At 39.5% G+C, this 24,693-nt stretch overlaps 3 protein-coding genes across 3 annotated transcripts in view; all 3 read right to left on the minus strand.

The window, feature by feature from the left end:
* stai (stathmin) overlaps nucleotides 1–13,634 on the minus strand; it is a 69,494-nt gene extending 55,860 nt beyond the window's left edge. The window contains exons 1-2 of the mRNA XM_032437585.2: nucleotides 13,438–13,634; nucleotides 12,564–12,640 (exon numbers count right to left, since the gene is read on the minus strand). Coding sequence (XP_032293476.1) covers nucleotides 12,564–12,591 — 28 coding nt within the window. The 5' untranslated portion in view covers nucleotides 12,592–12,640; nucleotides 13,438–13,634. The remainder of the gene's footprint in view (nucleotides 1–12,563; nucleotides 12,641–13,437) is intronic.
* A 2,519-nt stretch (nucleotides 13,635–16,153) lies between these two features.
* Nucleotides 16,154–17,384, minus strand: LOC26531687 (uncharacterized). Its single transcript, XM_032437972.2, has one exon. It carries the CDS (start codon nucleotides 17,382–17,384, stop codon nucleotides 16,368–16,370), a length of 1,017 nt encoding a protein of 338 aa, XP_032293863.1. The 3' UTR covers nucleotides 16,154–16,367.
* Nucleotides 17,385–17,392: 8 nt separating this feature from the next.
* LOC6628278 (uncharacterized) lies at nucleotides 17,393–20,647 on the minus strand. The gene is made up of 5 exons (XM_002051435.4): nucleotides 20,259–20,647; nucleotides 19,939–20,100; nucleotides 19,041–19,883; nucleotides 18,306–18,984; nucleotides 17,393–18,238 (listed from the first exon to the last, which is right to left on the minus strand). The coding sequence occupies exons 1-5, from the start codon at nucleotides 20,478–20,480 to the stop codon at nucleotides 17,895–17,897; spliced, it is 2,250 nt and encodes a 749-aa protein (XP_002051471.2). The 5' UTR covers nucleotides 20,481–20,647; the 3' UTR covers nucleotides 17,393–17,894.
* Nucleotides 20,648–24,693: the final 4,046 nt, after the last annotated feature.

The raw sequence follows: 24,693 nt of genomic DNA on the forward strand, positions 1-24,693 counted from the left end.
AATATAAGGCAGTTTCAAAAGGCTCAAAAGTGGCTGTCAACTGACTGTTAAATATATAACAGCTGAAACACCCGTCTGATATATTTTAACAGTAATACGAGCAGAAGAAAATGCGTCTTGCCTTTTTCTCGAAAGTAATTCAATCAATAACAAATTTTAGATAGTTAAATATACATGTCAAGTCTCAAAAGTGCTTGTCAAATTTAACAGGATCCACAATTTTTATTTATTTATCTAGTATGCAAAATGGAATGGAATTTCTTTATCTAGTATAAAAAATGTAAATTATTATTATTTTTCAGACTTTTGACAGTATAAGAAAAACCCTAAGCTTTCTCAAAATACTCAATATAAGAACAAAACAATGCGTAATTTTATTATTTTAGTTCATGTTTAAAAGACAAACTTTGAAAGAACTTGCAGAGCATGCATACCAAATTTAATAACTCCAATTCTAAACTCCTTGAATTCAACATATTCACACACTGGGCTATTTGCTTTTCTATTAGAGAGCACTTTATATAAAACTTTGGAATTGTATGTAAATGCTATAAAACTAATAGCCCAGACCGAAAACAAATGACATTTTTATGGCGCATAAAAATTGCCACAACAAATTATTTCCCATGAGGGGAGAGCGACAATGCATACCAAAAACTGGAGTTCAAGTCTTGCACTCTGTTGGAAGTTGAACCTAAAACACACGCACACACGCACACACACCCACGCACTCACACACACACACACACAATCGGTACTTATATATGAATATGCGACACCCATAATTATCATGTGCATGCAATGGGCGCCCTGGGACTCGGGTAACCGAGAACCGGGAACCAAGAAACAACAACCGACCACCAACTCGACCATATGTTGCAAAACTACAGAATACACTTACAGACTAGATACTTGCAGATGAGATACTTAGGATCCTGACGAAGCAATTATTCAAGAATCGTTCGTATTGGAACTTCCCAGGCCCCCAATGAAAACGTGTTTTTATTCAACTTAATTTAAGAGAACATTTTCCAATTAAAGTGTATATTTTTAGGTGAATTGTTATCCTAGGTCAGCGTAATTGAAACGTTAAAAAGTTCTGAATAAAATCGATATTTACCTAACGGGAGAGTTATCGATCAGCTTTTGCGTCTGGTATGCTGTGGCTCAAAAGTCAGCTTCATATATTTCAATATGGTATATATTTTCTACTATATCAAAAAACTCTTTCATAATACCCTTACGAGCAGAACAAGTGCAATGTTGGGATAGCGAGTTGGAGTTCGAGTTCCATAGAAACTGTGGCCCATTGGGGTGACAATTTAAAAGAATTGATTTTTATTACAGGGTTCCCGGCCACTAATGACGTTGTTGTTGCGGCTTTTTCAAGTGTGCTTGTGTGGGAGCTTGGTGCAATTTATCAATAGCTATGTATATATATATATATATATATATATGTATGTATACTGTGTGACATGCTCGTACATGCTGTTAAACAGATATGTGCAATATTGCTTGTGCCGAGGCAGACAAGGGGCACGCATATTTCATACACGACTGCCCCCCGCAACAACTCAACTCCATTCCACTCTCTCTCCATATTCCTGCCAGAACAGCCTACTCCCTAACCCCTTCACTTGGAACGGTTGCGTGCAAACGACCCCGCTGGGCATGGAACTTCTGCCGGATCCAATGGACGCCAGCGACACCGACATATGTTTGCTGTCGCCAATGCAGCGTAAAATTTGCTATTTTTTGCCCTTCCCCTTACCCCCCCCCCCCCCTCCAATGGTGGGGCATTGGTTTTGTAGCTAGAACATGTGTTTTTGTCTTTTCACTTCAACCCCCCCTTTTATCGGTAAAATTGCAGCGCACATTCGCAAAGCTCCTGTTTGGGCTTCTATTTTTGTTTGCAGAGTTCAAAAATTTTAGCATTGAGCAACACTCAACACTGCCACGATTATATGTGTTGTAAAATGACAAACATGTGTTGGACTTAAGAGGGCTTCAATGAGTGATAAAGTGGGAAAAAGAAATATATAAGGTAATATTTAGTAGCCTGAAGTGTAGCAGAAAAAAAGAAAACATATTCAATCAGAGAAAAAAGAGAAGGAGAAACATATTTCAGATTTAACACGTCTCTCTATTATAGTGAGAGCACATTGTTAATATAATTTAGCTCAGTTAATCCATAATTAAACTTCGTGAGAATCGCATAGAAGGGAGTTATTTTTCAACCACAAGCTTTGCCTACATTTCTATAATATTCAATACAAATATTTATGTTACGTTTTTCATTTTAGCACACACATTTTCAGCATTTTGTATCACTCAATTTTGTAGTGCAGTGAACGAGATGTCAACAAATGAATTGCATTAATAACTATGGTCTGGCATGGAACGTGTCTTTTTGCTGTCCCAGTGGACCAACTTTTTGCCAAACAATCGAATGCAATTTTCATTTTTGTATAAACAATACGAGACTAAATTGCATTTGAGCGAAGGCTTTTAAATGTTTAATACACTCGCCAGACAGATGACAATCAATTTTAATAAACTTTAACATTTAACATTGTTTAACAAATTCAAGTGCAACTCCCATAAATCACGCAGTGCCACATCTATATACAATTTTGACCCCATTAACAATGACAACAGCCGCATAACATAGCGAAGGGTACGCTCCCAACAACAAGCACTTTTCTCCCTCCATTAAACTGACAGCAGCAGCCCAAACAATTTTTCGAAAACACATTTTTACTCACTTCAAACGAAAAGCTGGGCTACAGACAAGTGGAGTTTTCCCAGTTCTACAGAGCCTGCGGCAGTTCTTTTTGCTACAGGTTTATATGCCCTTTCGAGAGATTTTACAAACAAACTAGGACTTGAGTTTTACCATCAATTAGGTCAGATTTTTAAGCCCCATGGATTGAAGTTCCTTGAAAAAAAATATTTATTTAAAATAGCCAAATAATCCAGGACAAAACGAGTTTAAAGATGTTTTCAACGTTTAAGTAAAAGTAATACTAGATAAAAACTAAACACATCCATGTGTATTATATGGAATATTAAAGAATCTAATATCAGATCTTGTCTTATAAAGTGCAATTTCTCGTTAATTCAGTTTAGCAAAAATTAAAGAAAACAGCAAAGAGTATTTCAACGTTGGCTTCTTCAGTTCGCATTTGCAAGCAGCTCTCATCTCATTGCTGTTTGTTGTTGGAAACGCTCATTTGCATCACTTAAACAACAATTACATGCCCTCGAGGGCCCGAGACGTGGCCAGACAGTGTTGCTCACAGAAACAATAAACGTGGCATTAAAGTGACAGACGGCTGAGCGTACAATAATACCAATTCCAGACGCGGGGCATATAAATAAGTAATACAATTTGAACGACTGAAAGCAAAAAAAAACCCCAATTGCATCTGCTACAGAAGCGGGCGAAAATCAAAAATGCGCCTCAAGGCGGTTTTTGAGAATGAAAAAAATATATATATATATAAAATATACAAAAAAAAAAAAACAAATGCTTGGACTTTGCGGGCAAATATGATTGGCGGGCTACAAAAGCTAAGGCAGACTTGGAGCAGACGAGTCCGACGAGGCGAAACCATTTCGCGCTTTGTTGCCGCATTTCACGGCAGCGGCAGCAACTGCCGCCCAACTTCCGGTTCAATAAACTTTCGCAAAAAGTGTACTCGTACATAGTTTGCTGCCCCCAAAGCTCCCTGCATCTGTGCATCAGCCCCCTCGACTCTACTCTGCTGCTATATACACATACAATAATGATAACGATTTTTCCTTCACTGCCGTCGACTGCAGGCAGCTGTGTGTGTGTGTGTGTGTGTGTGTGTGTGTGTGCGGTGTGTGGCAACAACAGCAAATAATGTTTATTAACTGGTTTTTAGCTAACGTTTGACTGTGTGCGTTTTAGCCGACTTGTGCGACCAGAGCCAGGATAGAATTTGCTGGCGAACGGATTGTAGTGGAAGGGAAGTGGAGGGGACGGCAGCGGGGGGAGGGGGCATGTGCAACCGCGCGCACTTGCTGCGTATTTGTGTCGTGCGGCAACTGCAGCAATTGCAGCAATTTTATGCGGCACTCAAATGGTTTTTCTAATGCCACAAAAGCGACTGCGAGTAAAATGCCTGTTGATTGCAGCCACAAAGCGTGGCATACTTCAAGGCGCAATAAACCACATAGAACGATATACATACATGTATATGAAGCAGGAGTTAAGAAAAAAGCTAGGAATACAGATTGCAGTTGTAGACACATCATATAGCTAAAAATCCAATAAGATGTAAAGGATATGCACAGAAAGTATTAATACTGGAATACAAAAAATATAGATCTTAGATTGTAATCCATATTTTAAATCGAATATTTATACTTTCTGTGTATTATCCCGATATATCATTTCAGTAAAACATGTATCATAAATAAACCATTCGAATGTTTCATAAAATTTTTAAAAAATAAATGATAAACCTATATTGGAAGTATGTTTAAAGCCTGTTTTACAGACTGAACCCTCAAGACAAGCAGTTGGTTAGAGCCATCGACTTCTTTTTTAAGAATCATTTAGTTTTTGTAAAAAAGACATTGACCCAAGTGTGTACAGCTTCTTTGAAGACGCCTTCTGTTAACATTAAACAATTAAGCTCTTTGAAAAACCTAATTAATATGATAATAATTTGATAACTGTTGCTAAGCTTTGTTAAACAAATTTGAACAGTTGGCCAACAGCAGCTTGAAGAGTTCCACAATGGGCCAATTAGTCGTGGCAGGTAGAGCTTAAATTTATGATCCACAAAATGAAGTGCACAGTTTGCAGATTTGAAAGCCACAAGACACTTCATTTATTAAATGATTTCAGTCATAAAAGCTGCCCAGTTGGAGCCAAAACAATCAACTGGGACAGACATAGCCAGAGAAACAGAAGCCAGAGAGACGGCAGGATGGCTGGACGGAAGGATATCTCGTACGGGCAGACTGTCAAAAGGGATAAGCTGACAGCAAATGCAGCCATCAAGCGAATTAATCAAATTTTGTGCCAAAGACCATTCTGTCCCAACAAGCCCCGCACTTGCCACAGTTTGATTGTCAATTAAAACCGTTTGGATTGCCAGACGACGAAGACCAATATGAATGGGAGAGACCCAGGGGCAGGGGCAGGGCCAGCGGTTGGGCAGGTCCTGAGTGGGTCGATCTGTTGCTGCCTGAAATGGCAACCGGCAGCTGACAGATAGCAACAGCAGGCTCGGCGGGCTGAGGTGGCAGCCAGTTGGCGGCAGTTGGGTCAACAGCACACACAAAAGGATGCTTGGTTCTATAAATTGATAGCACACCAATTGAGAACCAATTGTTGCATTCATGCTCTAACCCCTTTTTTGGGCGGGTTTGAATTGAATTGCTGGCAATTTGTTTGCCAGCCGCTAGAGATTTTGGGAATGGGATTCTAACTTTTGAGCAAGAGCATATTTTACTTAACATCCACAAGTACTTGGCGCTTAATTAGTGTACAAAATGAAGCGTGTGGTCGATCCTAAAATAAAACAATTTACAAAGCTGGCAGGGTTTCAAAAATGGAACCAGCATTGCGGTAAAGCTAGCTTGCCTTTAAATAAAATCAATTTTAAATCTAGCTAGAATTCTCACACTTAACTAAATGCTGGCATTGACTTAAAGAACATTTAGAAATTTCTACATCATTTGATTTCATTTTGCTGGCAGCCCTTTTCTTTCGCCCCCGCGTGCAGGATTTCGTGCGCCTCATTAGTCGCAGCTTTTAAGCCACAAAACCCCATAGTGACCGGCGCCTGGGTAATGTCAACTGAATGTTGGACGTGATTGTCGGCGGGCACACAAAACCAAACCGAACACGGCAGGTAAGAATGCTCCAGTTGCGTGGCACGACTAGGAAATGCCCTGTAAGCGATTCACTAGTAACTATTTCCAATCTCTTCTGTTTGTTAACAATTAGTTTTGCTTTGTTAAACATTTCCTTGATAATATTTATGCTTATTCTGCTCCACTCTGATCTGTTATTCGTTAAGCTTAGCTTAAGTAGCTTAGCTTAAGGCAAGCATCGAAAATGTCTTTCAGCCACATCAAGCCCCATTTTGTAGATATCTGGGCTGCAGGGTATGACAAAGCGATTTACAAAATTCGCACAATTCAAGCTGACACGCACTGCGCCAAAAATTATGCAACACAAATACGACAAACGATTTGCTACAATGTTTAACGCACCATTTGTCCCAGGAGAAGGACGACGACGATGATGATGATGATGATGATGATGACGCTGGTCATGATGTTAATAATGATGATGAGGATGATGATGATGGTGCTGCTGACCAGGCTGAAATATTCACCGCACATTTTGCGGTGACATTTGCGCGTTATGGTTTTGTAATTACCTGTAGCAATATTTGTTTTTTTTTTTTTTTTCAGGACTTTATAAAATTTGCGAGCAATTTTATGAGCATTTGATTGCTGTTGACCAAGCGCTTTGGCATTGGCGTTTGCTGTCGTGTTTATGGTTTGGAAATTTACGTAGAAATTGTATTTCTTTCTCATTTCTGCTGCTGCATTTAAATGTCATTAATTGGCCATTAGGCAAAGGGGCAAGCGCTGATCTTGGACTGGGTCAAGGTTGTTCAACTAGCAGCAACTTAACCAAAGAAAGTAAATTTGCCCAGTTTTTGGTAAGGCTTAGTGCTCTGTATTAGGCTGCCTAAGAATAACACATTGTAAATAGTCCCGTGGCCTTTCAAGTTTATTCAGCTAATCTACTTGTCATTATCACTGAGTACAAAGATACACACACACACACACACATAAAGGCAGCTCAGGGCAATTTTCACACTTGACCCAAATAGTATTTGGGCCTGGAACGAAACACAGTCGCATAGGGCGAACATTCGCATTTTACTGAATCTCGACACGTAGCGTTTATCTTGTATTAATAATGAACATCATTATAATTTAGCACACAATGCAACAAAAATAAAAACAGCAATAAGATTAAAGATTTCTCGGCGTGTTGATGAAGCTCAAATGCCCTTACAACAATATTATAGATATTATATAATAAAGGTCAACAAAGTAGCTGCTTTGACAACATTTAAATTTAGATAATTCAGCTATATAATATAGTTAAAGCGATACATAGAGTTGCTTTAGACCGATTATCAAAATCAATTGTAACTTAGGCTTTCATGAGTTACACAATTTGTGCGTAAATTGATATACCCGCTAGTGTAAGTGTAAATATAAGCTGTTGGCTGTTAAGATATACAATGAGATACATGCATATAAATGCGCACATATATCTACTTAAACATATACACAATATAACCAAGGCACAAGACACATAAAATTCTTGGGAGTTTGGCTTTAATGGCACTTTTCACCCACACACACACACACACACACACACACACACACACGCGCGCGCACATACGTGTATTTTGTGAGCTGGGCGAGTTGGGTGCGAGGATATAAAGGAACAGGAGCAGCGCATAATAAGCAAGAAATCTGTTGATTGTCTCTCATGCCTGTTCCTGGGGTAGAGTGTAATCAAAGTTTTACTTTGGCCCCGGCATCAAAGTGACAGGCAACAACCAGTTGCTGCTGCCACAACAGTTGGGGCAACAGACTTTGCCCTCGAGAGAGGGCCAGACTAGCAAATACCCTCTAAGCGAACGAAAGCCAGCTAGGCAGTTGCTGAGTTTTGTCTTCTTCGATCTTGTCTTTGTCTTAAGTCTCATCTATATATCATATACCATCAAACACTTGGCCTTAGATACGCCTACTTCCAACTTCTGTACATTTTCAAGGGGTAAAGGTTTTTAATGGATACGAGCAGCATCAGGACACGCACACTCCGTGTCGCACAGCTTTAAGAACAACAAATGAAGCTGAAATACTTGCGTTGACATGTATTTAGTTTCTCCATGTTACCGAGTTCAAACTCAGTCGTAACCTCAAAAAGTCACTTGCTGCTGCTGGGACATAATTAGAAATAGCAAAACTACTGCAAACACAAAGTTCCTTCGCTTAGTGCAGTACAGCTCTACACTGCGACCCCCCCTGTTGTTGTTCCAGTCGAAAAGATGTGTTAGGCATTGCAAATGAGTTGTTCGTGCATCCTTTGCAACTGTCTCTGTCTCCCTCTCAATCTCTGTACATATCTTACTCTTTCTCTCTCTCTCTCTCTCTCTCTCTCTCTCTCTCGTAGCGTAGCATGCCATCTCATGTCGACGGCGACATGTTTGCGACGACACTGAGACGTTGACAGTTTGTGCGTTGCTCTTATGCTGTCTCTCTCTAACTCTCTTATTCTCTTTATCTCGCTCTCTCGTTCTTTGGCCTGACATGACCGGAATAGATAATTATTTATACAACTGTGGGCATACACATACATACCCATATATATGCGAGCATATAATGTATATAAGCATGTACTTGCCTAGATCTTGTGCGTAGTTGTCCTACGCATCTTGTTCCTGTTATACCCTGTAGCTGAGAAGTGGCCATACGGGACTAATGACTTGAAATTAGCTATTTAGCATTTTCGAAATATAAATTTAAATTATTATCTAAAATAATATTACCATTGATAGAAATGAAGTAAAGAGTCAACAATAGTCTCACGGAAAGTTTTAATTCTTTTACTTTTAATATAATCTAGTTTCAAATATAGAGATATGTTTAAAGCACTTCCGTTTATAGGATACAGGGTATTCTTATAGTCTGGCAAACTCATCTGCAACATTTCCACATATTTGTTACATTTGTTGGACCTGTCGCCGTTGCGTTGAGCAAAACTCGTATTCTTACAAGTGCTACCCCAAAAAGTAATTCAATTTATGTTCCTGTTGCAGTACAAGTGGAGGGAAATACAAAATACAACATACGAAATACGATATACAGCGAATAGTTGGCTACTCAAGAATAATAATGGGATGTAGCTGCCCCTCCCAACATACACATACATAAACATATTCCCTAATGCGATTTGCATGCTTCACAGCTTTAAACTAGATTTTAACAGCTTGCGCTTCGTGCATTTCTTGAGCTCTTTAAAGTGGACGGGGTTGGCTCGCATCAACCATTTTATGGAGTGCGAAAATTTCATGATTTTTCGTATCGCTAGTTGTGTGCATGTTAAGCATGGCCCTGTCATAAACAGGCAACGTTTTATGTTTTCGCGAAATGGAGGCAACACATCAACAGCGAATCAAGCTGTACGGCCGAATTCAAGGCGATTCTCACACAATGTGGGGGCAAATAATTCGCAACTGGTTAACGTTGCGGCAGCAATGTATGTTAGTTGCGGCTGATGTAGGTTATGTTATGAATAGAATAAAAAGAGAGTAACTAAATGTCAACCAGATATTCGCTTTTTCCTTTTATATGCACTCTGGTTTCTTTTTCCAGCCTCTACCCCTTTTTTAACACCATAAGGCTTGCGTCCTGCTTTCGCCATATTATGACATCTTTCGCACAAAGTTGGCACAACATTTTTCGCGACTGTTTGGCCTATTTGCCAGGTTTTTGGGTTCATAAATAATGAAGACAGAAAGGCCAGCGTTTTGTCATGCATAACGTAACGACTTTTTAATAGACGCCCAATTTCGAAGACTCGCCAAATTGAAAAGTCAAATGCGGAATATAAATAAAAGCGAGGCAAATCTAAGAGGTGTTGCTGGCAAATCCTTGGCACTCCGTTCTCTACTTGCTCTCAAGGGTTTGTGTGTGTCCCAGCGTAATTTACACGTGATTATCGCGGCCTGTCCCAAAATGGGATAACTTTGTCAACAGGATACTCAGGCTGGCGGCGACCGGTGGTGTGGCTGCCATCATTATTCCGCCCGAATGACGGGCTTACTTTGAATAAACGCATACAGATACAATATATTACCATATGGCTGGCAGACAATAATAAATTCAAGCGTTGTACGTGCCGCACGTAAGAAGCGTTGCCTACTTACGGGCGCTCATGCATAATTTAAATGAAGTCTGCGACAGGAATCAGCTCGAGAATAGACCCGAAACTGTGACCCAACGCTGCTAATGCTGTGACTGAAAACAGTGACTTTCGTGACTCTGAAAGCCAACTAAAAAGGTGTTAAAAAAGATGATAATAAGCTTTTAAAACAAATGTTGTGTTAGTGAACGGATCTTAATGTAAAAATTGGTTCGAAACTGTTTTTTAAAAGTTCACTACCAAGATAGAGGACAGTGCCAAGATTTAAACAGAAGGAACGGCAACTACTCTTCACATTTACATCTATTTTTTAAGCCCAATTGAAGAGTATTTTAAGCAGAGATACGTCAGGAAAAACGCATCTCTAAACAATAGATACATTTTGCTTGCCTATCAATGCGTTGTCATCTTAATTTAGTCTAACAACGCCTCCACCTCGAGGCGTTTGGCTGTGCGCGCTGACCTATTTTGGGAGAATTTCTAGCGTCGTCTCAGTTTGTAAGCCGAAGTTGGCAAATCAATTCAAATCAAATTCAAGAAGAGTTGAAAAGTTGCAATACAATTGCTCAATCGAGCTTAGAGAGCGCGTCTTTATTTCTGTCTGACCAAAATAAACTGCATGAACTTTCCACTCGAAATACACTCGCACACACACACACACCCATGAAAATAAATTGCAAAACAAATTTTCTATTTTATTTTTGGCTTTCGCATTGGCAACTTGAACCTAGCAAAAGTTACTCCCAATGCAATCAATTTTTACGGCAGTTTAGTTTTTGCCAAACTTGACAATCAATGGAAATAGTTTAATCAAATGCGACTGACTGCCAGACAGTGGTTGTGAGGGTTTGTGTGTGGGTGGCTGGGTTCGGTATTTTGACCCGGTAGCGGAACTGTCGACGAGATTTGCATACCATTAGCCCAAACTGGCAGCTAACGAGCATGTTGAGTGCATTAACTGAGTGCAACAACCGCTGCCAACAGGCAACAGGCAAACAATTTGCCAAATCATGATTTACAAAAGGCAGCGCATAGGCAAAACTGAATGCCCAAAAGGGGGGACGAAGGTTGCGTCGAAAATCAGTGGCGGCGACTAAGAAGGGGTGTAATATGTGGGAGAGATAAAAAAAAGCCAGCTTATATAAAAACATCAAAGGATAACAGTATCCAGGAAACACAAGTAGATATCCTAAAGAAAGAATATTATAATATCGAATTAAAACTAAATCAGAAATATAGAAATATCTGTTTGAGCATCTCATAGATACAACTTTGTACTGAATGTGAAATGCTGCTCTTAAAAGTATCTTATAGATACTATGTGGACATCTTTGCCAAGTTGGCTTCATGGAGTTGAAATTCTTGGTATCTAAATGGGCTTAGATAAGTCATCTAACATTTATTCACTATGTAAATAAGATAATTTTTTATAAATTAACTTAATACGTGGTTTTAGCGTATCTTTAAAATAACATAACAACTAAATGTTACAGCCCTCTGCAGTAAACTTTGCTGGTAACGCCACTGGCCTCAAATTTGCCGCAAATCTGTGCGCATATTTTTTTTATACAATATCTGAATGCGAGCTATTGTGCGCGAGTGAAGAGCGTCAAACGGGCGACGGTATAGATAATAATACGGGCACAAGCCAAGCGGCTGGCGGCAGAGTCCTAAACACTTTACGTCATTTCCAATAAGATTGTCACAATGGCGCCAGGAGGAAGTTCGGTGGGCAGCAGGGTAAGAGTAGAGGGGTTTAGCTACAGTTGCAACTTTATGTGCAAGTGTATCTGTTGGATGCGCATTCAACGTATTTAGGCTACAATAGCGCGTAATCTATGCCACTCGACTTGCAACAAGCGGCATGCGGCATGCGGCATGCGGCATGCAGCATGCAGCAGTGGCAGTAACGGCTGCGACGGCATCGTTTTGCTTAGCATTTTGTATCCAGCAGATACTTTTACCCAACACAATGCAGCTTAATGCTAAAAAGTGCACAGCGCATGAATTTCATTTTATTTGCCTTGCATTTTTATGATTGCTATGCAAATGCAGCACAGCCCGCGGCAAACTCAACAACAACCAAGTGCAGTTATCTATGAAGTGCCAAAGATTAAATACCCTTCCAGTCATATTGCAGAATTTACAAAATATTTCCGGAGTTCTCATAGAAAAACTTGATAATCGGTTCCTCTATCATAGATATGTTGATAGTTTTAGATACGTTCCACATCGCATAACAAAATATACTCTCTCTCTCCCTCTCTCACTGGAAGGGTATCACAACAACTCTGCAACGCAACGAGGCGTGGCATCTTTTGTTCCGCCCGCACAATAAAAGAGCAGCACAAAAAACAACAAAAATCGAATTGCGAACTTGTTTGGGGCGGAGGACGTGTTTTGCCACAGAAGACACAAACAATTGTTGTTCAGCTAGCACTAAGAAATCAACAAAGTAAACAAAAAAGGAATTAACATAAAAGCGAACTAAAGAAAATTTATAATATGGTACACAGACTTTTAAGAACTGTGGGAAAATGTAAAGCAATATGGAACTTACCTTCGGTATTAACGGTTAGGTTCTCCATATTAGTTGATTCGTTTGGGATTAGATGAAAAATAAGATTAAAGTTGTTACTGAAAGAGAATATTTTCAAAATGATAATAAATAAATAAATTATAAGAATGTATTAAAAGGGGAGACATTATAAAAACTAAATCTAATAAAAACAACTTAAATAAAGAATTTAACATCATTTTAACCGAAATTTAGTTCTGAAACAGATATTTAATAAACAGCCCTCATTTAAATAAATGTCCTTATTATATCTTATCTTATTATTTACTCATAATCGAATCAATTAAGTGCCAAGTCAGGTACTTTTCAAGCTCCCCTCGTTTGTCACATCGTTTGTGAACACGTACAAAAATACATAGGCTGCTGCTCCGTTATAATACTGCCCACAGCTGCAAGCGAAATGCATAAAACACTCGAGAAAGACGCCCTTGCAGAACGCAAGGAGCAACAAACAACGGCAAACAAAGAGCAATGCCAATAAGAAGAGTGACAGGCCGTAACAGCAGCAGCAGCAGCAGCTATAACAAGCACTCGCTCATTACTGTATAAAATAAGAAGAGCAACAACAATAACAAGAACTGCAATACCGAACGCCGGCCACTGGAAATTGGAAGCAACAAAGCGTGGGCCAAAAAGGAAAAGGAAAAACAGCGCCTGCTGTCAGGGCAACGACAGCGACAGCAAAAGCAACTGCAAATTTCAAAGAGCTGCAAAGTTATTGGCGTCGGCGTTCTGCAGCTGTAATTGTTGTTGCTATTGCATTTGCGCAGTAGCAGCCAACAGCGAAAAAGGGACTGCAGCGAACCGGATAAAACTCTTTCCAGTTTCCAATTGCTATAGCGCCTCGTCTACTTACCAGTTTTAATAACTACGAATTTCCACAAAGTATCCAATTAACGTTTATAAAACACACGAAATTTTATAATTTTTATTATAACTATACTTTACACAAACAAATTTATTGAACTGCACTTTATTTTCTTTACTCTTTGAACTTGAGTTTATCACGGCGCTCAGCGCTATGTAACGATCGTGTTGACGCAAATTTAACGACTGAGCGACTGAGGCGCCCACCAGGCTGCTTTGTACTCGATCGCAGGAGAAGCGGCACAGTGGGCAATGTTAAAGAAATACTCACTCAAATGAAATACTGCTGCAGGGCTGGTATTGTGTCAGAAAGAGTAGCTATTTAAAATTGTAGAGCTTAATAGATAGTGCTCGGCAGCATATACATTATTTTTCTGAAATATGTTATTGTAAATTAAGTACATACAAATAAAAATTGAATGTAAGCTTAAAATATTTATATGATTGAACTTCGAAACAAGGAGTATGCGTAGTATATGTATATATCTTTTACCCACGGTGCGGTATTGGCAGCTGTGCTCTTCAGTTGTTGTTTATACCTAAGGGAAGCTGCTCCAGGCGCCTTTGGTCTGCTTGTGCATTGGAGCGAGTGAGATGACAATTGTGACACTTGTGTTGTTCGGCACAAACGGTTAAAATTCAAATAACAATTCAAAGTAAAAACGACGTTAGCAAACCGGTAAATGGCGCTTTTAGGGTAAAACGAATGCCCGGAGAGAAGAGAGTTGAGCTGATGAGCATACTTTTTGACAGCTTAGACAAATATTCCATAGCTCAATTGGGGCTTTTTTGTACCTTTTATTGTTGTTGTCATGAACTCATCCGCTTAGATTTATTACGAAATTGAGCAAAAAACTCAAAAGCCATGCATACTTACCATATGTATGTATATGCATGTATGTATGTACGAGTGAGTAGGAGAATTGAGCGACTTTTTCGCTAGCTTATCTGTGAATGCAGCAATGTCAACCTTAAAGCAATAAATCAAGAAATAGCAAAGTGCACATAGTTGACTCAAGATAACTGTTACTTCTATGGTTTATGACTGTACATATGCATGTGTGTATGTACTTATTGACAGTGCAAGTGCACTGAACCCAAAAGCACTAAGACTTAATAAGCTGAGACCCACGCTGTAACAAAAATTAAACAAAGTGCCAGCGAAATTTTTCACCTACACGCCGCCCAACACTCAATTAATTTACCTTTCTTCTTTCTCATTAGACCAAGAGGTCAACACAGTTGAAATTCAATACATACACATGTATGTATATATAGAGTTTGTTTGTATGTATGCGTGCAAGTAGTATCTTTGTATGTAAGATATGTAACAAATCAAATTGAGATCACATAAAAGTGAAATTTGATCGAATTGCTGTAAAACTTGAAACTGAGCATACGCAGCAGAGCGTGGCGGGGCGGTAGCTTAAACACGTTTAGGTGCGTAGACAGACGTTATCAGTGGGGCGCCAAAGACAAATTGCGCGACAATTTTCATTTTCACTTGACGAACATAAAAATAAAACATGCGTTCAATTCGAATTTGCATATCTTTTACTTTTTGCTTCATTTATTAATTGGCGCCGACGGGGGCAAGCGTGAGAGTAGCTTAAGCGGTGTTTTGTTTCCCCCGCTCAGACGCTGTTTTACCTTTTGCGGTTGAACAAAAGCAGAAAGCAAAGCGCCGATTGAAACAAAGATGCTGCCCGCGGCTGATTCACAATGAAACAAAACCAACAACTACAGTAGCAGCAGCAACAACAACAGCAACAACAAAGAATGGGAAGGCAATAAAAACCGTAATTGACATACAATGTGCGCTGTTGGCATTAAAAATTGCCACCCGAGATCAGCGGCTGCTGCGCCTTATTTGGCAGTGGCTGGCTCAAGGCAAAGCACTTTTTTATGCCCAGCATGTCCATCCGGGTTTTAAACGCGACCCCAAGTCAACGAAACTCTGCGCTGAAGTCCTTTTGGATTAACGTAAAACAAAAAAAAAAAAACAAGACAATAAATTCATAAATACTAACATATGCGCCAAGGCAGAATAACACTGTGAATTCGCAGTGTTTAGAAAGAGGGCAAGATATGTAAAAAGACGGGAAGAGGCAGAGATTCAAATTTACACTTAGAGAGTGAGAGAGTGAGAGAGAGCACAAATAAGCAGACGATGTAAGCTGCAAGTTCGATTGCGATAAACATGGCTCAAGAGAGGGAAAGGGGGAAAGGGAGAGCTGTGTGTTGTTGGCGATAGTAATTTTAATTGAAAATATTTTTGTATTAATTACAATATTTTAAATAAGTTATTATAAACAAAAAATGTCGAAATTTCGCCATGTTTCAATTCTAAAAACTGTGGAATTATGATCATTTTAAGTTTCTTATTTAAAGTTGCCGCTTGCCTTCGTTGAATATATCAGCTGTTTACGATACTTTCACAACATCGATAAGTTTCTCGATTAATCATCGCAAAAAGAACACGATATGTTTGGGGGCGAATTTAGACATTTTTCAAAAAGGGGGAAAAATTTTTTTTTTTTGCAGGCGGGTGCTCATATTTTTAGTCTAATAGTTGAAAAATTATAGTTTTATTCAAGCTCATTCCTGACATACTGTAAACAGGTCAAACAAAAGTTGATTTATTTCAATATATCAAGAAATACTAATTAACAAATCATAATAAAAACAAGAGAACAGCTCAGAATATAATATATATATATATATATATCGTATATAATATATATGTATATATATGCTATTTTTAATATTGTGAGTTTGTTTTCCCCGAAGTATTCGTGTTTTTTATACACGATTAGTAACATAATTTTTAGAATTAAGGTATATTAGTTACAAGACTTGGGAGCAAATTTAAAAACTCACAGATCAGATTCCTAGGAAGCTTTCCGTTGTGGACGGGGTCTAGTTGTGAGCATTGTGTGCCTGGTTGAATGGATAATGCCACTCGGAGTTGTTTCCAATGGGAACATGAAGATTTTCGAGCTGTGTCAAAATCGAGTTCCAATCGCTGCCAATCTGATCGGTCGAGTCGTAAGCCTGATCCATGGGCGATCTGTTGAGGTTTAGATTGAGGCATATGCTGCCAAAGCAATAGGAAATGTAGCCGCCGCACGCGCCCAGCTTGTGCATGGAATCGTCATCAATGGCCATGGACAGGTGCAAGAGATGGCCATTGACAGCTCTGCGTATGATACGCCATTGTCTGGTTTTGATGGGATTCTGTGCATTTATTAATGCCAGCACCTTGTCGTCTGGCAGCTGTGCACTGTTCGGAAAGTAGCCATCGATCCGATTTCTAGGCACTTGATTATCCTCCAGCAGCTCAATGCTCAAGCCGCTCTTTTGCCGCATATGAGCGAAATTGTGACGCACCCAGTCGGCCGTCTGGCGGTTGGCGCAGACGAGCAGCAGCCACTCGGACTGCGGCGCACAGTCCTCGAACTGTGGGAACACATTCGGCGTTGTGTGGCTGACGGTCAAATCCAGTATCACCTGCTGCAGCCTGACCATGTGCTCGGCCGAGAGTGGAGGCGATCTGTTGGTCGCTATGAAGGCCAGTTTGATTTGACTGCACTTTGATTTGATCATGCCTTGCTGTGACCTTGCATCCGCCTCTGCTTTTCTCTTAGCTTTCCTTTTTGCTCTCTTCTCTGCTTCCTTTCTTGCTTTCTTCTTTAGTTTCCCTGTCGCTTTGAGTTCGTCTGACTGAGCACGCTTCTGCTTTGGCTGTGCTTTAGCCGACGCACCGCATTCCCGTTGCTTCTCCCGTTTCATCGGCTTGGCCAAATCTACTTTGGAGTCCATCTGGGCCGGCGTCTGTGTTCCTTCGGCATGTTCAAGTTTGGGCGGCTTTGCGTCTAAAAAGCAATTGTCGACTTCCTTCTTGATACTGCCGGCATCCAAAAAAAGCTGCGACATTGTTTAAATTCTATTTCTGGTTTAGTTTAATTTAAGCAAATGTTATTATTCAATTTCTAAATACAATTTGTAAGCGTGCTTAGGCACTATTGTGACTGCATTTGGCAAGCAAGAGGAAGAGCTTTGCAGTGACTGACAGAAGCTATAAGAAGCAGAATTCTGCATAGAAATGACAAATTTACTGTTAATTGTAAATTATTAACATATTCCTAAAACTGACTGCTTTTGCTATTTCATTTTAAATTTGTTACTTTGTTTGGTTACATCAAATATTCTTTTAAATTAAATATTTTTATTCTAAATTTAAAAAAAAAAAACAGTCTTAAGCTGCGCTGCTTAAGCTGTTCTTGATTGAAGACAATATAAATAATTTATATATATATATAAATTATAAAATTTTAAATATTTATATTGTCTTTGGCATTACCTAATATACGAAATGGAAAAACATGCATTGCAATGATTTACATACAAACTATATATAAGCTAATTATTATATACACGTCCTAATTATATCAATAATCCTTTGCTATCCTTAACCATTTGAAAACCACTATTTGCCTTAAGTAGAACTAGTTTCTCTATTGGGTAATCGCTGGGATCAGATCGTCTTAAATATCTGTTAATATGCACCAGTGATAGGACGCGTTCAACTGGCGCTGATGACGTCAAGGGCGTGTTATACTTTAGCGCCAAGTCATGGAGCAGAGGATACTTTTCCAGTATCTCGAATGTTGTGCCCGCATCCCGCAGATAACTATGAAACTGTGCCTCAGCATCATCGATAAGTTTTGTCGCCGCCGGCAACGGCGACGGCTGCGACATATCCAAATCGCTTGTCTCGCCGCCATCATCTGAGAAAAATAATAAATGAAACGTTTAAAATGCTACAAACATAATTAATTAATTATGTGATTCTACCAGCTTCATCGAATTCATAGAAATCGTCCTTTTCCTTTGGGTATGCTGATTCCAGCGCACTTTGATAAGCATTCTCAGTAGCTTTGGCATGCCGCACTGCCTCGGCAATAACTATTTTGTGTATGTCGTCAGCGCTGCGTTCGTGGCCAGAGACTCTGGCTAGGGCATTGAACCAACGCATTTTAACGCTTGGGCATAGAACTGATGCTATAATTGCATTGTTCGCATCCTCAGCAAGGCGTATATATTTGCCAAAGCGTTCCTTTAATTTAAGCTGTAGTCCAAGCGCCACAACTTTCAGATCGATGAGCTCGGAGGAATCCGACACTCTCTTTAGCTTAACGCAAAGGGACGTCAAGGCGGGTATGAGACAGCCATAAAACAAATTGTTCTCCATTCGCAAAAACTCAATGGTCGTTGCAATGGGACCCATTAGTATACGAAATTCCTCCAGATATTGTATATCGCTTGCCGAGAAGCACGAATTGTGCAAAGACAATTTGCTGCAGAGCTCAGCCAGTTTTTCCTTATGCAACAATATGCAGCAAATGCCATCATATATGGAATTCCAGCGAGTTATTGTGGGCACAATTAAAGCTTCGCCCAATACGGCTGCGATAATCTCTGCCGACTTGGGGCAATCGCATTTACGCCACAACGAACTGCATTTTGCAAAAATCTAAAAGAAACTACAATTAAACAAATATGTTTGCTGGCAATAAATATGTACATTACCCTTGAATGTCGCTCCTTCAAGGACTTGTCCATGGAGAGCAGCTGCACAAAATCTGTAGATGCTAGCACATTTAGCGTATGGCTTGCGCATCGAATATGATTTGGTAAAGCATTGCACGTTAATTCCATTGAGTTCGCATAGGACTCACAATCGCTTTCATGCTCATGCGCATATTCTATTCTTATATCTTTGCAATTGATGCCGAACGCATGAAAGGCTCTTGAGAAATCGGAGCAATTGTGCGTTACTGTGGCCACAATCTTCAGATTGTTCAGCTCGTAATCGTTGTTAATGCCGCTTATCATTTCCAAGATCTGAGCAGAATCACCCGTGAATCTTCGGCAGGCTAATGCAACTGAATTCCTTTGATACTTGTGATCCAGCCAGTGGCAGGTATAGCCGAAAAAGCTGCAGTCTCTAGTTGGCCACACATCGGCGGATGTGCATACATATTTTTTTGTTGCAATCACATTTTTAATGCTGTTGACAATCTGCGAAAAGCGCGCATCCAGACGCATTTCCAGCTTGCCGCGACCAATGAGCCGCAAATGGGTGCCCTTAAACAAATTACGAAAACTATCCGTTTCGACAATTGACAGCGGCGACGCCGTGTCTATTATATAGCACATGACTCTATGATCGAACGATTCGGTTCCTTGTACTTCTGGCGGTTCGGTAATGCCGCTCTGCTTGGCTCCTATGAATGCCGCATGGATTTCCGTGTGCTTCAGACGCAAATGCTTTATGAAATTTGAGGTGACCGTAACGAAGCCCTTGATGCGACTGTGACACGCGTTGCAGGTAGCACTTACTGCACCCGGCTTGGCACTGGACTCCTGTACCTAAAAGCATTTATATCATAAGTTAAGGAATGTAGCAATATTTAACAATGCTCACTCTTTCAATATTGCTAAAAAATCGAAATATTTCTGGCAATTTCATCTGTTTTTTACGCTTTGCTGACACATTTTCGGCACTTCTCCGGCCAAGACGCTGCATGGGCGTAAGTTTTCGTTTTCGAACTGAATCTTCCAATTCCATATCGTATTCGGATATATACTGAAAGAGTGTATAACATATGATCAATACAGCAATAATTGGATTTCAGCAGTTAAGCAATTACAATTGCAATGACTGTAGTTACAATAATTAAAAGTAATTAAAATAATGAGGCACAGAAACAATTAGCTTAATTAGAAAAATGATTAAGAGTTTACCTCTGTTTCCTCGGAGCCAGTGTCTAGCTGTTCCCTAGGCGCTTGCCAATTGGCCATGGCCTCACTGCTCTGCCAGACTACGACCGGATGCTCCTGCTCAATCTTGATGCCAACCGTCGATGCGCCGCTTTGCGCCAGTTGCCAGTTTAATTGCTCGGCCGCAAATTCTGCGGTGGCATTGCCGTCCAGAGCCTCTGTCTTGATGCTGCTCACATCTGCCATTTTGTCGATATTCAAGATTGTTGTTAGCTCTTATTGTTGTTGCTTAAGCATACATGTTTCACAATGCACGCAAACGCATTGAAAACATTTTTAAAATTGTAATCAACCACCGAGTAAATAATAATTATGTGCTGTTGCCAACGGCATGCCAACTTGTGTTAAATGATGTGTTGTTATGATGCAATGTGCGCAGTGAATGGCAAAAGGTGTAAGAAGAAGAGCCGTTTACAATGCGCGCCAATATGAAAATTCAAATTGCTTAAAGTTGCAGCATGAATGAAACTGTGATGCGAGTTACAGTAAATTAAGTAATTCATGCCAAATGCAATCTGGCTAAACTATATATAGATATATATATATAAATCCAAAATGAATGTTAAATCTTTATTTTTTATACATTTCTTGGAATACCATTTGGCATTTTCTTTTATCAAATTTGAAAAGTTTCTTAACATTTTGTGGCCAAATAGTTAATTTAAGGAGCCAAGTTTAAAAATACCGTGCTGTCAACAGCTTTCGGCGCTATGCAGTTGCTTTTGCCAGTTACTATTAGGTTTCCAGCTAAATTGCGTATACCCTGTGAAGCTGCAATGGATGCGGGTATTGAAAGTATAAAAAATGCCAGCTTCGATAAATAGGGAAAATTCGTTTGGTTTTGCTGCCACCAGGTCATAACATCAAAATATCGGTCATATTGCTCTATATGGCTTGAGTAACGTTCAATTTCATAGTTAACCCAATCTTCAAGTGAAAGCTTGGGCGTATGGATTAGGTGAGAGAAGAAAAACTTGAAATCTGTATATTTATCTTCAGGGTTATTGGAGTCCATTGATTGCATTGACGTATTTGAATTCTCTTCGTTCAAGTCTCTCGATTTCCAGCTATTCGTATTATCATCTTTAATATCATTTGTATGGGAGTCCATTGTTTGAGTCTCTGTATCCGACTTTTCTTTTTTGATATTATTTGAACTTTGGCTGAGACGCTCTAAAAGTTCTTTTCTGCAGAATTCTTTTGCCCCATCGTGCTTGTCTTCTATGTATTCCTTGGCGGGTGGATATAAAAAATTAGCGACTCGGTGATAGACACTCAACTTCGAGGTCCACGTACTCAAGTTACTTAAAATATTTTGTTTAAACTCAACAATTGCCGCAATATCATTCGGATCTGGTGCACAAAGTACTTTCAATTTGTTAATCGATGGCAGGACAAAGCACAGGGAAGGATAGCTGGCGTCTTGTAATTTATGCAATATTGTATCGAAATCTTGATATAATTTGAGTAGAGACTGAATTGTGCTTATATTAATATCACCAAGTAGAGGATCTTGATTTAAATCAGCAAGTATTTTTGTTATTTTTACCCAATGCTCTGTTATAAATTTGAACATAACAAAATTTGAATTCCAACGTGTCGTGCCCGGACTTCTCAATATTGATGGTAAATTGTGATAGCTATTCGAATTTTTAAAATATTTTACCAGCTTTTTACAATTTTGAATTATTCCCTTCAGTTCGCTTGAAGCGTCTTCGGCGAGCTCCAAAACATTTGAAAGCAATTCGCTAGAACAATTTATGCGTGTCAAATTGCGGAAGGGTTTCGTTTTCTGGTCTTCACTCTCAGTTACAAATATCAGTTTATCAAGATGCTTGATGCCGAATTCGGCCAACATATTTTTTAATTTACTAAGAATGAGTTCATCGTTTGTACGACTCAAGTCCATGGACTTAATGCCGAGTGCTATGTTCTGCAGCCTGTTGTCCTTTTGAAAGTGAAGACTAGCACATAGAAAATTACGCTTTACATACATATCTGTCCACATGTCCATGGTGACGGAGGCCTCAATTCTATTCTCCATTCTCTGCTCCAAAAATGCTTTCATCTCTACTTTTTTCATTTGCGCCGTTTTGTTCAGCTGGCGCGATATGGTTCCCGCTTCGGGTAGCAAATCATCTATTTTTATATTCTCACCGTATTTCGCACCGATTTGTACGAGAAACTTGGCCAGCTTATGAAAACCGGCACCTTCTATAATGCTATAGGGACGGCAATCGGCAATTATCCACTGAGCGCAAGCCTCAAGAGCGGCTTTCTTATCCTCCATTGTTATGGGCTTATGGTCCTCCACGCCAACATAGAAGCATCTATGCCGATTCAGATTTGATGTATGTTTGCCATCATATTTAAAGAGTCGATTGCATTTACGGCAACACAGATAACCATCCAGTATGGTGCCATCGGATTTACGTACATCTGCAAATAGATCCCAAACAGGACTTCTGCCCATGCGCTTGGGCAGAAGCACGTATGTTCCATTTCGTATTTTCTCCGAAATATCGTTTGGTGTTTCCATTCTGTAAAACAAAGGCAAAATCATGGTTATAATAAGCAAATATTATTGAAAATATAAATACTTATCAGTTTATACATAAACTTATTAAAAAGGGAAGGGTATTCTACAATCTAACCAAAACTAAAACTATTCCACATGAATATATGCAAATAGATATGTACACATTTATTAAAAGCTTATAGATATTTAAAAGAAACATACTAACTAAGGACAATAAAAATATGCTATTTCTTAAAACATTTGATCGCCTCCAGCTTTTTCAATTCGATTTCCTCCATTCTTTTGAAATGCTGCAGCATTACATTCGTCTGCTCGGCCATGTTGGAGCGTATTGCGTCCAAGCTGTCGGCAACGCGCGTCATTAATGCATTTTGCGCACTACAGAGCTCCTCCAGATTTTCCGTGTGCCGATTGCGTTTGCGATTCTTGTCCATAACATCGTCATCCAAATCTGCGGATTGATCACATTTCGCTTTGTCAGCGTTATTCCTTATCGATTTCTTGGGCAGGTCCATAGATGTGCTATTATTTTGATCATAGACGTCGACAATTTCATAGGAACCGCACAACTGGGCCAGCGTGTCCTCCGTGGTCTGCAAGCTGGGTGCACCGCTAAAGGAATAACGACGCTCGGGCCTTGCCTTTGGCATGTCATCGTGCTCGCTGGGATAACCAAAGGATTTGCCGCATCTAACTACTTCCACCTTATCGTAGAAGCCGCATAATTGAGCAATTGTCTCCTCGGCGGGCGTTAAGACCACATGCTGGGTGCCGCCTCCAAGGCCAGCTGAGTCCTTTTTAATTTGCAATAGCTTCTTTTTAATGGATATCTTCCAGTCCGACCAGACCTGTAAATAGTGTATGCATTAATTGATGACACATTTCCCAATCCAGAAAGTATATATATGCAGGATTTGTTATATGTTTCTATGTGAATTTGTCTCGCAGTTGGAAAGCTTTCTGTTGCAGTCAGTATATATGGCGGAACGAGCCGGATCGGAATACTATGAAGAGTTTTATAGTTCATCAAGATATCTTGACCAAATATGAGTCAAATCTTTTTAAGATCGTTATTCGATAGATGAGTTGTGTTGTGTTTCTGCCAGATATCTTTACCAAATGCGACAAGAGTATTTGATCTTCGGCCTGTCCAAGCTAATTAATACCTTTTTCCAGGAAGATACATTCTTGAATGGCGGTCCTTCGGCGTTCAAATCCACAGAAAGACTGCACCATTTTGCGTCCACGACAAAGCGTTCGCCTTTGAAGAGTCCTTTGGCAATGTCCGGATGTTTTGTCATGAATGCAATTAGTATATTGCCCTGCTCTCGGTTTTTGTGTGTGCGCCTGCAAAAAAATCAGAGTGTAGTTAATAAATGAGACCGTGAAATTGGCATTTAACTTACATTTTGATAGTTAGTTTTTTTTTTTTTTTTTGTATTTATATCAATTGTGCCGTTGGCAGTGTTGCACATTGCCAAAAGCAAATACTTTATTATATTATTTTTGTTATATTTTTTTTGGTTTAGCAGGGCACGATATTTGTTTACACAACCAATTCAGTAACATAGAATAACACAACTCTGCATTTAAGATAGACAGATCGACAGGCTTATATTATATGGCATCAAATTGTTGCTGCCAATTTCAGCACGGCGTTTTACAGCACTGTGCGCACAAATTGTTATCCTGATGCCACCCCTAAGCAATTCAAAGGCGGCACCGAATTTTTTCTTGAAACCATATACATATACGCAAATCAATATTGTTTAATAATACAGCCGGTGCCAAGTGAGAGAGATTTGAGATATGCACTTCTGCGATTTAAATTCGGTAGCTCAGAGAGAAATCAATTCACTT

The sequence above is a fragment of the Drosophila virilis genome, chromosome 4 (assembly GCF_030788295.1).
Source record: "Drosophila virilis strain 15010-1051.87 chromosome 4, Dvir_AGI_RSII-ME, whole genome shotgun sequence".
In the NCBI taxonomy this organism is placed as follows: domain Eukaryota; kingdom Metazoa; phylum Arthropoda; class Insecta; order Diptera; family Drosophilidae; genus Drosophila; species Drosophila virilis.

What these genes read in the sequence shown, in the direction of transcription:
- LOC26531687 (XM_032437972.2), bottom strand. Translation starts at nt 17,384, where the DNA reads ATGTCGCAGCTTTTTTTGGATGCCGGCAGTATCAAGAAGGAAGTCGAC.
- LOC6628278 (XM_002051435.4), bottom strand. Translation starts at nt 20,480, where the DNA reads ATGGCAGATGTGAGCAGCATCAAGACAGAGGCTCTGGACGGCAATGCC. An exon ending in CTGGCTCCGAGGAAACAGAG is followed by an intron (nt 20,101 to 20,258) that starts GTAAACTCTTAA and finishes ACACTCTTTCAG; the next exon opens with TATATATCCGAATACGATAT. An exon ending in CTATGAATTCGATGAAGCTG is followed by an intron (nt 18,239 to 18,305) that starts GTAGAATCACAT and finishes TATTTTTCTCAG; the next exon opens with ATGATGGCGGCGAGACAAGC.